We start from the raw sequence: 15,000 nt of genomic DNA, 5'->3' as shown, positions 1-15,000 counted from the left end.
TCCTTCAGACCATCCCCTGTGTGTCTTCCCTGTCCTTCAGACCATCCCCTGTGTGTCTTCCCTGTCCTTCAGACCATCACCTGTGTGTCTTCCCTGTCCTTCAGACCATCACCTGTGTGTCTCCCCTGTCCTTCAGACCATCCCCTGTGTGTCTTCCCTGTCCTTCAGACCATCCCCTGTGTGTCTTCCCTGTCCTTCAGACCATCCCCTGTGTGTCTTCCCTGTCCTTCAGACCATCCCGTGTGTGTCTTCCCTGTCCTTCAGACCATCCCCTGTGTGTCTCCCCTGTCCTTCAGACCATCCCCTGTGTGTCTTCCCTGTCCTTCAGACCATCCCCTGTGTGTCTTCCCTGTCCTTCAGACCATCACCTGTGTGTCTTCCCTGTCCTTCAGACCATCCCCTGTGTGTCTTCCCTGTCCTTCAGACCATCCCCTGTGTGTCTTCCCTGTCCTTCAGACCATCCCGTGTGTGTCTTCCCTGTCCTTCAGTTCATCCCGTGTGTCTTCCCTGTCCTTCAGACCAATCCCCTGTGTGTCTTCCCTGTCCTTCAGACCATCCCCTGTGTGTCTCCCCTGTCCTTCCTACCACCTCTCACCTCTGTGACATCGTGCCCCACGCCCCATGCTTATTGGTCAGGATGTTGAGTATCTTCTGTTTCAATTGGTTGGCGGTCACATGGTCCCTGTGCTTGGCAGCGCTGATCAGGTGATCACACATCCTCTCCTCCTCCCTCCTGTCAGCAGCGTACTGGGCACAGTTAGACTGAGGGGGAGGGGCGTAGGGAAAGAGAGGGAGAGAACGGGGAGAGAGAGAAAGAGAGAGACATTGAGATTACTGCTATCATGGTTTAGTGTACTGGAGGACACAGAGTCAGACACAGACATTCAGAGGAAGGAAGACTGAACTCTGAACTCTGACCTCAAACTCAGCGTGTTTGTGTACGTCTTCAGCTCTCTGTCTGTTGAGGATAAACTCTGCTTCGTTGGCCACACGCACAATGTGGTCCTTCATAGCATGGCACAGCAATCTGGGAAGAGAGAGAAAGGGAGAGAGCCAGAGGGAGGGGGAGGAGATAGTGAGAGAGGGATATTAAAAAGAATGGGGAAAAAGAGAGAGAGGGGGATATCAGAAGAGAGAGAGAGGGAGAGAGAGAGAGAGAGAGAGAGAGAGAGAGAGAGAGGGGGATATCAGAAGAGAGAGAGAGAGGGAGAGAGAGAGAGAGAGAGAGAGAGAGAGAGAGAGAGAGAGAGAGGGGGATATCAGAAGAGAGAGAGAGGGGGATATCAGAAGAGAGAGAGAGGGGGATATCAGAAAGAGAGAGAGAGAGAGAGAGAGAGAGAGAGAGAGAGAGAGGGGGATATCAGAAGAGAGAGAGAGGGAGAGAGAGAGAGAGAGAGAGAGAGAGGGGGATATCAGAAGAGAGAGAGAGGGAGAGAGAGAGAGAGAGAGAGAGAGAGAGAGAGAGGGGGATATCAGAAGAGAGAGAGAGGGGGGGGGTGTAATTGAGCCTCTTTCTAAACTGTTAGCCCTGAGCAGATGATTCCTGATGGTGATAACAGATTAAGCAGTCAGATAGAAAGATAGATCACTGTAATAGGTGATTGATTACCTTCCCTCATTGATGAGCTCTATGAAGGCCAGACCAGCATTCTTCTGGATAGAGTTCTGCCACTCCTGGAAACACAAAGGGTCATATTACAAAACAGACATAATGTCACACACTGACTACTACTTACCACTACTGACTACTACTGACTACTACTTACCACTACTGACTACTACTGACCACTACTGACTACTACTGACTACTACTGACCACTACTGACCACTACTGACAACTACTGACTACTACTGACTACTACTTACCACTACTGACTACTACTGACCACTACTGACTACTACTGACTACTACTGACCACTACTGACCACTACTGACAACTACTGACTACTACTGACCACTACTGTCTACTACTTACCACTACTGACTACTACTGACTACTACTTACCACTACTGACTACTACTGACCACTACTGACTACTACTGACTACTACTGACCACTACTGACTACTACTGACCACTACTGACTACTACTGACCACTACTGACTACTACTACCACTACTGACTACTACTGACTACTACTGACTACTACTGACCACTACTGACAACTACTGACTACTACTGACTACTACTGACAACTACTGACCACTACTGACCACTACTGACTACTACTGACTACTACTGACTACCACTGACTACCACTGACCACTACTGGCTACTACTGACCACTACTGACAACTACTGACTACTACTAACTGCCACTGACCACTACTGACCACTACTGACCACTACTGACTACTACTGACAACTACTGACTACTACTGACTACCACTGACCACTACTGGCTACTACTGACCACCACTGACTACTACTGACTACTACTGACTACTACTGACCACTACTGACTACTACTGACTACTACTGACTACTCCCGCCACCGGCAACTACTACTGACCACTACTGACCACTACTGACTACTACCGACCACTACAGACTACTATTGACTACTACTGACTACTACTGACTACAACTGACAACTACTGACTATTACAAATTACTACTGACTACTACTGACTACTACGAACGACTACTGACCACTACTGACTACTACTGACTACCACCGACCACCGGTGACTACTACTGACCACAACTGACCACTACTGACTACTACTGACTACCACTGACTACCACTGACCACTACTGACTACCACTGACTACTACGAACCACTACTGACTACTACTGACCACTACTGACCACTACTGACCACTACTGACTAATACTGACCACTACTGACCACTACTGACCACTACTGACTACTACTGACTACCACTGACTACCACTGACCACTACTGACTACTACTGACTACTACTGACCACTACTCACTACTACTGACTACTACTGACTACTACTGACCACCACTGACTACAACTGACTACTACTGGCCACTACTGGCCACTACTGGCCACTACTGACCACTACTGACAACGACTGACCACTTCTGACTACTACCGACCACTACCGACCACTACTGACCAATTCTGACCACAACTGACCACTACTGACCACGGCCGACCACTAAAGACCACTACTGACCAATTCTGACCACTACTGACTACTACTGACCACTACTGACCACGGCCGACCACTACTGACCACTACTGACCACTACTGACCACCACTGACTACCACTGACCACTACTGAGTACTACTGACTACTACGAACCACTACTGACCACTACTGACCACTACTGACCACTACTGACTACTACTGACCACCACTGAATACAACTGACTACTACTGGCCACTACTGGCCACTACTGACCACTACTGACAACTACTGACCACAACTGACCACTACTGACAACTACTGACCACTACTGACCACTACTGACCACTACTGACTACTACTGACTACTACTGACCACTACTCACTACTACTGACTACTACTGACTACTACTGACCACCACTGACTACAACTGACTACTACTGGCCACTACTGGCCACTACTGACCACTACTGACAACGACTGACCACTTCTGACTACTACCGACCACTACCGACCACTACTGACCAATTCTGACCACAACTGACCACTACTGACCACGGCCGACCACTACTGACCACTACTGACCAATTCTGACCACTACTGACTACTACTGACCACTACTGACCACGGCCGACCACTACTGACCACTACTGACCACTACTGACCACCACTGACTACCACTGACCACTACTGAGTACTACTGACTACTACGAACCACTACTGACCACTACTGACCACTACTGACCACTACTGACTACTACTGACCACCACTGAATACAACTGACTACTACTGGCCACTACTGACTACTACCGACTACTACGGACCACTACTGACCACCACTGACTCCTACCGACTACTACTGACTAATACTGACCACTACTGACTACTACTGACCACTACTGACTACTACTGACTACCACTGACTACCACTGACCACTACTGACTACTACTGACTACTACTGACCACTACTCACTACTACTGACTACTACTGACTACTACTGACCACCACTGACTACAACTGACTACTACTGGCCACTACTGGCCACTACTGGCCACTACTGGCCACTACTGACAACGACTGACCACTTCTGACTACTACCGACCACTACTGACCACTACTGACCAATTCTGACTACAACTGACCACTACTGACCACGGCCGACCACTACTGACCACTACTGACCAATTCTGACCACTACTGACTACTACTGACCACTACTGACCACGGCCGACCACTACTGACCACTACTGACCACCACTGACTACCACCGACCACAACTGACTACTACCGACCACTACGGACCACTAATGACCACTACCGACCACTACTGACTACTACTGACAACTACTGGCCACTACTGACTACTACTGACTACTACTGACCACAACTGACCACTGCTGACTCCTACCGACTACTACTGACTACCATTGACCACTACTGACTACTACTGACCACTACTGACTACTACTGACCACTACTGACCACTACTAACTCCTACTGGCTCCTACCGACCACTACTGACCACTACTGACTACTACCGACTACTACTGACCACTACTGACTCCTACTGACTCCTACTGAGTACTACTGACTACTACTGACCACTACTGACCACCACTGACTACTACTGACCACTACTGACTACTACTGACCACTACTGACTACCACCGACCACTACTGACTACCACCGACCACTACGGACCACTACTGACCACTACTGGCCACTACTGACTACTACTGTCCACTACTGACCACTGCTGACTCCTACCGACTACTACTGACCACTACTGACCACCACTGACTACTACCGACTACTACTGACTACTACTGACCACTACTGACCACTACTGACCACAACTGACTACTTTCGACTACTACTGACCACCACTGACTACCACTGACTACTACTGACCACTACTGACCACTACTGCCCACTACTGACTACTACTGACCACTACTGACTACTACAGACTACTACTGACCACCACTGACTACTACTGACCACTACTGACCACCACTGACTACTACTGACCACCACTGACTACTACTGACCACTACTGACTACTACTGACTACCACTGACCACTACTGACTACTACTGACTACTACTGACCAATACTGACTACTACTGACTACCACTGACTACAACTGACCACTACTGACCACGGCCGACCACTACTGACCACTACTGACCAATTCTGACCACTACTGACTACTACTGACCACTACTGACCACGGCCGACCACTACTGACCACTACTGACCCCCACTGACTACCACCGACCACAACTGACTACTACCGACCACTACGGACCACTAATGACCACTACCGACCACTACTGACTACTACTGACAACTACTGGCCACTACTGACTACTACTGACTACTACTGACCACAACTGACCACTGCTGACTCCTACCGACTACTACTGACTACCATTGACCACTACTGACTACTACTGACCACTACTGACTACTACTGACCACTACTGACCACTACTAACTCCTACTGGCTCCTACCGACCACTACTGACCACTACTGACTACTACCGACTACTACTGACCACTACTGACTCCTACTGACTCCTACTGAGTACTACTGACTACTACTGACCACTACTGACCACCACTGACTACTACTGACCACTACTGACTACTACTGACCACTACTGACTACCACCGACCACTACTGACTACCACCGACCACTACGGACCACTACTGACCACTACTGGCCACTACTGACTACTACTGTCCACTACTGACCACTGCTGACTCCTACCGACTACTACTGACCACTACTGACCACCACTGACTACTACCGACTACTACTGACTACTACTGACCACTACTGACCACTACTGACCACAACTGACTACTTTCGACTACTACTGACCACCACTGACTACCACTGACTACTACTGACCACTACTGACCACTACTGCCCACTACTGACTACTACTGACCACTACTGACTACTACAGACTACTACTGACCACCACTGACTACTACTGACCACTACTGACCACCACTGACTACTACTGACCACCACTGACTACTACTGACCACTACTGACTACTACTGACTACCACTGACCACTACTGACTACTACTGACTACTACTGACCAATACTGACTACTACTGACTACCACTGACTACTACTGACCACTACTGACTACTACTGACCACTACTGACCACAACTTACCACTACTCACTACTACTGACTACTACTGACCACTACGGACCACTAGTTACTACTACTAACTGCTACTGACTACTACTGACCACTACGGACCACCACTGACTACTACTGACCACTACTGACTACTACTGACCACTAATGACTACTACTGACCACTGTTGACTCCTACCGACTACTACTGACCACTACTGACGACCACTGACTACTACCGACTACTACTGACTACTACTGACCACTACTGACTACTACTGACCACTACTGACCACTACTGCCTACTACTGACCATTACTGACCACTACTGACTACTTTCGACTACTACTGACCACCACTGACTACCACTGACTACTACTGACCACTACTGACCACTACTGACTACTACTGACCACCACTGACTACTACTGACCACTACTGACCACCACTTACTACTACTGACCACTACTTACTACTACTGACCACTACTGACTACTACTGACTACTACTGACCACTACGGACCACTACTGACCACTACTGACTATTACTGACCACTACTGACCACTACGGACCACTTGCATCAACAGCTACTGACTACCACTGACTACTACCGACTACTACCGACTACTACTGACCACTACTGACCACTACTGACTACTACTGACCACTACTGACTACTACTGACCACTACGGACCACTACTGACTACTACTGACTACTACTGACCACTACGGACCACTACTGACCACTACTGACTACTACTGACCACTACTGACTACTACTGACCACTACTGACTACTACTGACCACTACGGACCACTACTGACTACTACTGACTACTACTGACCACTACGGACCTCTACTGACCACTACTGACTACTACTGACCACTACTGACTACTACTGACCACTACGGACCACTACTGACTACTACTGACTACTACTGACCACTACGGACCACTACTGACCACTACTGACTACTACTGACCACTACTGACTACTACTGAGCACTACTGACTACCACTGACTATTACTGACCACTACGGACCACTACTGACCACTACTGACTACTACTGACCACTACGGACCACTACGGACCACTACTAACTACTACTGACTACTACTGACCACTACGGACCACTACTGACCACTACTGACTACTACTGACCACTACTGACCACTACGGACCCCTTGCATCAACAGCTCTGTCTGTGGTTACATTTCTCCAGCCCCATCCCTCAGCTTCATAGCAAACCAAGAGACGGGGCTGCCATCAGGCTGAAACACAAACATACAAACATACAAATTCGAAAGTAATTTTTTTTTGTGTTTAAGTTCAGGAAAATACTAAAATAAGCCCAATTTGACAACATAAATATCTCTATCGTGTGACCAGTGGATCATCAGATTCCCGGACAGAGAATACAGACTGCAGCCTGCAACGCTAGAGAGAGAGACAGAGAGAGAGAGAGACAGAGAGAGAGAGAGACAGAGAGAGAGAGACAGAGAGAGACAGAGACAGAGAGAGACAGAGAGAGAGAGACAGAGAGAGAGAGAGAGAGAGAGAGAGAGAGAGAGATAGATAGATAGATAGATAGATAGATAGATAGATAGATAGATAGATAGATAGAGAGAGAGAGAGAGAGAGAGAGACAGAGAGAGAGAGAGAGAGAGAGAGAGAGAGAGATAGATAGAGAGGGGCAGAGAGAGAGAGAGAGAGAGAGACAGAGAGAGAGAGAGAGAGAGAGAGACTGTTTGCTGTGAACGATCTTACACGGAACCCAAACCGGCTGCGTTCATAAATGTATTTTGTCCCCCTACACCAAACTCAATCACGACACGCAGGTTAAAATATCAAAACAAACCCTGAACCAATTATATTAATTTGGGGACAGGTCGAAAAGCATTAAATATTTATGGCAATTTAGCTAGCTAGCTTGCACTTGCTAGCTAATTTGTCCAATTTTGCTAGCTTGCACTTGCTCGCTAATTTGTCCTATTTAGCTAGCTTGCTGTTGCTAGCTAATTTGTCCTGGGATATAAACATTGAGTTGTTATTTTACCTGAAATGCACAAGGTCCTCTACTCCAAAAATTAATCCACACATAAAACGGTCAACCATATCGTTTCTAGTCATCTCTCCTCCTTCCAGGCTTTTTCTTCTCTTGACTTTATATTGCGATTGGCAACTTTCATAAATTAGGTGCATTACCGCCACCGACCTCGTTCGTCTTTCAGCCACCCACGTAACCAATGAGGAGATGGGAGAGGCAGGACTGGCAGCGCGATCTGAGTCAGAAATAGAACTGACTTCTATTTTAGCCCTTGGCAACGCAGACGCTCGTTGACGCCCACGAGCATTGTGCGTGCAATAATTGAATAATATAGATTTCTAAATTTATTTTTCAACGCTCGCGCTCGCGACGCAAGCGGTGTAGTCTGCCTGTTAGAGACATAACATAACATTCGACATACCAGTTAGGATCTGGCTAAAAATACTTGAATCAGTTATAGAACCCATTGCCCTTTATGGTTGTGAGGTCTGTGATCCACTCACCAACCAAGAATTCATCAAATGGGACAATTGAGACTTTAGACTTTAGTTAAATTCTACAAATTCTATTTTAACAAACTCCCATATCTATTGGGTGAAATACCACAGTGTGACATCACAGCAGCAAGATTTGTGACCTGTTGCCACAAGGAAATGGCAACCAGTGAAGAACAAACACCATTGTAAATAAAACCTATATTTATGTTTATTTATTTTCTCTTTTGTACTTTAACAATTTACACATCGTTACAACCCTCTAGATAGACAGAATATGACATTATTTATTTATTTAAACTTTATTTAACTTTAGACCGCTGTGCCACTCAAGGAACCCACACATCTAACTTGTCTGAGTGTAATATTTACTGTTCACTTTTTATTTTTTATTTCACTTTTGTTTATCCATTTCACTTGCTTTGGCAATGGCATATGTTTCCCATGGCAATAAAGTCCCTTGAATTGAATTGAAATAAGAGAGAGACAGAGAGAGAGCAAGCGAGAGAGAGAGAGAGAGAGAGAGAGAGAGAGAGAGCGAGAGAGAGAGAGAGAGAGAAAGAGAAAGAGAGAGAGAAAGATTGAGAGAAAGAGAGAGAGAAAGATTGAGAGAAAGAGAGAGAGAGTGAAGGGAGTAGGAGAGGTAAATGGAGAGGATAGGTCAAGAGGGGTCATAGTTTGTAAGGTTCATGTAGAGCCTATGGACCTTAAAGCCAGTTCCACTTCTTTTTTAAATTCTCTAATCAGGGACTGATTTAGACCAGGGACACCAGGTGGAGCAGTTGAATATCAGAACAGAAAAGCAGCAGAACTCCAGACCTCCTAGGGTTTAAACACCCCCGGTGTAGTGGAAGGGGTGAAACATGTTACCTCCTAGGGGAAGATTTAAAGGGAGGGATACGAAAAAGAATGAAAATGTGTGCACTCACTACTGTAAGAGAGTGTCTGCTATATGAAAAGAGTGTCTGCTAAATGAAAAGAGTGTCTGCTAAATGAAGAGTGTCTGCTATATGAAAAGAGTGTCTGCTATATGAAAAGAGTGTCTGCTATATGAAAAGAGTGTCTGCTATATGAAAAGAGTGTCTGCTATATGAAAAGAGTGTCTGCTATATGAAAAGAGTGTCTGCTATATGAAAAGAGTGTCTGCTATATGAAAAGAGTGTCTGCTATATGAAAAGAGTGTCTGCTAAATGAAGAGTGTCTGCTATATGAAAAGAGTGTCTGCTATATGAAAAGAGTGTCTGCTATATGAAAAGAGTGTCTGCTATATGAAAAGAGCGTCTGCTATATGAAAAGAGTGTCTGCTATATGAAAAGAGTGTCTGCTATATGAAAAGAGCGTCTGCTATATGAAAAGAGCGTCTGCTATATGAAAAGAGTGTCTGCTATATGAAAAGAGCGTATGCTAAATGAAGAGTGTCTGCTATATGAAAAGAGTGTCTGCTATATGAAAAGTGTCTGCTATATGAAAAGAGCGTCTGCTATATGAAAAGAGTGTCTGCTAAATGAAGAGTGTCTGCTATATGAAAAGAGCGTCTGCTATATGAAAAGAGTGTCTGCTAAATGAAGAGTGTCTGCTATATGAAAAGAGTGTCTGCTATATGAAAAGAGTGTCTGCTATATGAAGAGTGTCTGCTATATGAAAAGAGTGTCTGCTATATGAAAAGAGTGTATGCTATATGAAAAGAGTGTCTGCTATATGAAAAGAGCGTCTGCTATATGAAAAGAGTGTCTGCTATATGAAAAGAGTGTCTGCTATATGAAAAGAGTGTCTGCTATATGAAAAGAGCGTCTGCTATATGAAAAGAGCGTCTGCTATATGAAAAGAGTGTCTGCTATATGAAAAGAGCGTATGCTAAATGAAGAGTGTCTGCTATATGAAAAGAGTGTCTGCTATATGAAAAGTGTCTGCTATATGAAAAGAGCGTCTGCTATATGAAAAGAGTGTCTGCTAAATGAAGAGTGTCTGCTATATGAAAAGAGCGTCTGCTATATGAAAAGAGTGTCTGCTAAATGAAGAGTGTCTGCTATATGAAAAGAGTGTCTGCTATATGAAAAGTGTCTGCTATATGAAAAGAGCGTCTGCTATATGAAAAGAGCGTCTGCTATATGAAAAGAGTGTCTGCTATATGAAAACAGCGTCTGCTATACGAAAAGAGCGTATATTATATTCTTTCTTATGTAAAAAAAAACTGAGAGAGAGATAGCTCCATTATCTCCATGGTTAGGATGGATCTGGAGGACACAGGGGAGCGTCTCAGGTTCCCTTCCTCATCCCAGGGATCAATATCTGGGCTGGGGTTCTGTCCCATGGGCCCCTAATGGAAGACAAGGTTGGAGCCCTGTGTAATACTAGACACACTGACAGGAAGAGGAGGGAAAGAGAGGAGGAGAGAAAGAGGAGGGAAAGAGAGGAGAGGAGAGGGGAATGACATAGAGAGAAGACGGTGAGGAGTATAGACAGGAGAAGATGGAGAAGAGGATGAAAGAGAAGGGAAAGTGGAAGGAGAGAGGAGAGGAGAGGAGAAGAGAGGAGAGGAGAGGAGAGGAGAGGAGAGGAGAGGAGGGGAGGAGAGGAGAGGAGAGGAGAGGAGAGGAGAGGAGAGGAGAGGAGAGGAGAGGAGAGGAGAGGAGAGGAGAGGAGAGGAGAGGAGAGGAGAGGAGAGGAGAGGAGAGGAGAGGAGAGGAGAGGAGAGGAGGACTGGGCTGGATGAGAAGGAGAACAAAAGAAGAAGAGGATGAGAGGACGGGACAGAAGTTAAATGGAGCGAATGGATAAAAAGAAGACAGGAGACATACGCAGAAGATGCGAGAGGAGAGAAGAGGAGGATGAGAAAGGAGAATAGGAAAGGTGGGACAAACAACATGGAGTGGAGTTGAGTTGAGATGAGTGGAGAGCAATGGCACCCTCAAAGGACAAGAACATCTCAACTGTATGACCTGGAACATATCCCTAGATCGGAGGGATGGATAGAGAGAAATAAAGGGAGGAATGAAGGTGAGAGGTGAGTATCATTCTGTTTCTCCTTCTGCCTGCTGAGTCTAGCAACCCAAAACCACACCTTGTTTGTGATATCAAATGGTGCTTTGTTCTCAGAGATCAAGACAGCGGAGACGGGTGATTGTAAAGTATAGTCAGAACAGGTTTAGGAATATTCTTCTTGTTTGGGGAAGAAATATAAGTTGAGGAAACTGATGAGAATCAAAGGTGGAAATATGGAGTTTCATCCACATTGAGACTGCAGCAGACGCAACCGTTAATGCTGTCATAACGGGCGGGTCTGTAACCAGACACCTGTCTGATAGCACTTTAGACCTGTCAATCAAACCACAGCGCTCATCATTGGCTGCTTAGTGCTGCATCTATGGGGCTGGCTGATACTGAAGGTAAACTTGAAGGGCTTAGAAACCCCTAGAAGAATCCAAAGCAGGCTAGTTGGTTTCATAACACTACGTATAGTGACTATACAACTATACAGAAAACATATATAGAGAGAGACAGAGCGAGAGAGAGAGAGAGAGAGAGAGGGAGGTAGAGAGAGAGAGAGAGAGAGAGAGAGAGGTAGAGAGAGAGGCAGAGAGAAAGAGAGAGAGAGAGAGAGAGAGAGGGAGGAGGAGGCAGAGAGAGAAAGAGAGAGCGAGAAGGAGAGAAATAAATAGATAGAGAGAGGTAGGGGGAGGCAAAGAGAAAGAGAAAGAGAGTGAAAGAGAGAGAGAGAGAGAGAGAGAGAGAGAGAGAGAGGAGAGGGAGCGAAAGAAAGAGAAAGAGAGAGAGAGGTGGAGGGAGAGAGAAAGTGATAGAGAGAGAGAGCAAAAGAGAGAGAGAGAGAGAGAGAGAGAGAGGGGGGGCAGAGAGAAAGTGAGAGAGAGAGGCAGAGAGAGAGAGAGAGAGAGGGAGCGAAAGAGAGCGAGATAGAGGGGGAGGCAGAGAGAAAGTGAGAGAGAGAGGGGAGTGAAAAGAAAGAGAGAGGGGGAGGCAGAGAGAGAGGGGGGGGGGGCAGAGAGAAAGTGAGAGAGAGAGGCAGAGAGAGGCAGAGAGAGAGAGAGAGAGAGAGAGAGAGAAGGGTAAAGGAGTACATACCTGAGAACAGAGTAGCATGACCAGCTCTACTACTGAAGTACTGGACTTCATACAGACCAGACCTACAGAGAGAGACAGGACAGTCAGGACCCAGAACACACACACACACACACACACACACACACACACACACACACACACACACGCTCGCACAGTAACACACACACACACACACACACACACACACACACACACACACACACACACACACACACACACACACACAGTTCTCTAACAGCATTAGATCTTAAAGTATCAGATAACACAGAAAGGACAAGTGGTACAAGGGTACGGACAGAACAGTACGGCAGGGAAACAGACCTAGTACTTTCTACTGAAAGTCTTGTATATCCAGCATGCAAAGTATGCTGTATCATACCTGATCCATGGATGGGTGAGGTAGCCAGTCAACAGATACAGACACACACACGACCGTGCATACACACACACACACACACACACACACACACACACACACACACACACACACACACACACACACACACACACACACACACACATTTGCACACACTCTTTCTCTCTCACACACGCACTTTCTCTCTCTCACACACACACACATGCACGCTTGCACACACACTCTTCCTCTCTCTCTCTCTCACACACACACACTTACACAAGCTCACAAGCTCACACACTCACACACACACACACACACACACACACACACACTCTCTCTCACTCTCTCTCCCACCCAGCCATCCAGTGTGAGCGGTGACAGCAGCACGGTGAGGACTGGACAGTGAATGGGGGACTCACTCCACATAGAGACGCCAGTTAAAAGATAAAGGCGTGTACAGCACCTGTACCTTCAATGAGCAGCTCCTGGCCGTGGCTACCCAACAGGGTCCTAGAGAGGAACGGAGCAAAGTCCACAAAGATCTCCCTTAGGAGGGGGGCCACCTTCTCCAGGGCACGCTCCAACTTAGTGGTGATACTGTAGATGGGGAGAGAGAGGGGGGAGCAGGGGTTGGGGGAGGGAGGAAGAGAGAGGGAGGGGGTTGGGGGAGGGACAGAGGGGAGAGAGAGAAAGGGTCAGTGAAGGGGACAGAGAGAGATAGAGGGAAGGGGAGAGGGAGAGAAGAAGGATAGAAGAAGAAGAATAGAAGAAGAAGAAGGATAGAAGAGGAAGAAGAAGAAGGATAGAAGAAGAAGAATAGAAGAAGAAGAAGGATAGAAGAGGAAGAAGAAGAATGATAGAAGAATAAGAATAGAAGAAGAAGAAGGATAGAAGAAGAAGAAGAAGGATAGAAGAAGAAGAATAGAAGAAGAAGAATATAAGAAGAAGAAGAAGAAGAAGAAGGATAGAAGAAGAAGAATAGAAGAAGAAGAATAGAAGAAGAATAGAAGAAGAAGAATAGAAGAAGAAGAATAGAAGAAGAAGAATATAAGAAGAAGAAGAAGAAGAAGAAGGATAGAAGAAGAAGAATAGAAGAAGAATAGAAGAAGAATAGAAGAAGAAGAATAGAAGAAGAAGAAGGATAGAAGAAGAAGAAGAAGGATAGAAGAAGAAGAATAGAAGAAGAAGAATAGAAGAAGAAGAATATAAGAAGAAGAAGAAGAAGAAGAAGGATAGAAGAAGAAGAATAGAAGAAGAAGAATAGAAGAAGAAGAATAGAAGAAGAATAGAAGAAGAAGGATAGAAGAAGAAGAATAGAAGAAGAAGAATAGAAGAAGAATAGAAGAAGAAGAAGAAGGATAAAAGAAGAAGGATAGAAGAAGAAGAAGAAGGATAAAAGAAGAAGGATAGAAGAAGAGACAGACAGTCAGTTGAGCAGATAGAAGAGACAGCTTCCAACATACCCACTGACAACATGGACGTTATGACAGCATTATGAAGGCGTTATAATGGCATTATGACACTATTATGAAGGTGTTATAATGGCACTATGACAGTATTATGAAGGTGTTATAATGGCAATATGACAGTATTATGAAGGTGTTATAGTGGCATTAATGACAGTATTATGAAGGTGTTATAGTGGCATTATGACAGTATTATGAAGGTGTTATAGTGTCATTATGACAGCATTATGGTGTTATAATGGCCTTATGACATTATTATGAAGGTGTTA

At 45.7% G+C, this 15,000-nt stretch overlaps 1 protein-coding gene across 1 annotated transcript in view; it reads right to left on the bottom strand.

Annotated features, from left to right (window-relative positions):
- nbeaa (neurobeachin a) overlaps positions 1–15,000 on the bottom strand; it is a 337,495-nt gene that overhangs the window by 32,274 nt on the left and 290,221 nt on the right. The window contains 5 exon segments of the mRNA XM_045690201.1: positions 596–762; positions 919–1,027; positions 1,610–1,674; positions 12,908–12,969; positions 13,735–13,862. Of these exon segments, the coding sequence (XP_045546157.1) occupies positions 596–762; positions 919–1,027; positions 1,610–1,674; positions 12,908–12,969; positions 13,735–13,862 (531 nt within the window).

Source organism: Salmo salar, chromosome ssa11 (assembly GCF_905237065.1).
Source record: "Salmo salar chromosome ssa11, Ssal_v3.1, whole genome shotgun sequence".
NCBI classification, from domain to species: Eukaryota; Metazoa; Chordata; class Actinopteri; order Salmoniformes; family Salmonidae; genus Salmo; species Salmo salar.
The sequence above is the reverse complement of the archived record's forward strand: the minus strand, read 5'-3'. Positions and strand labels throughout refer to the sequence as shown.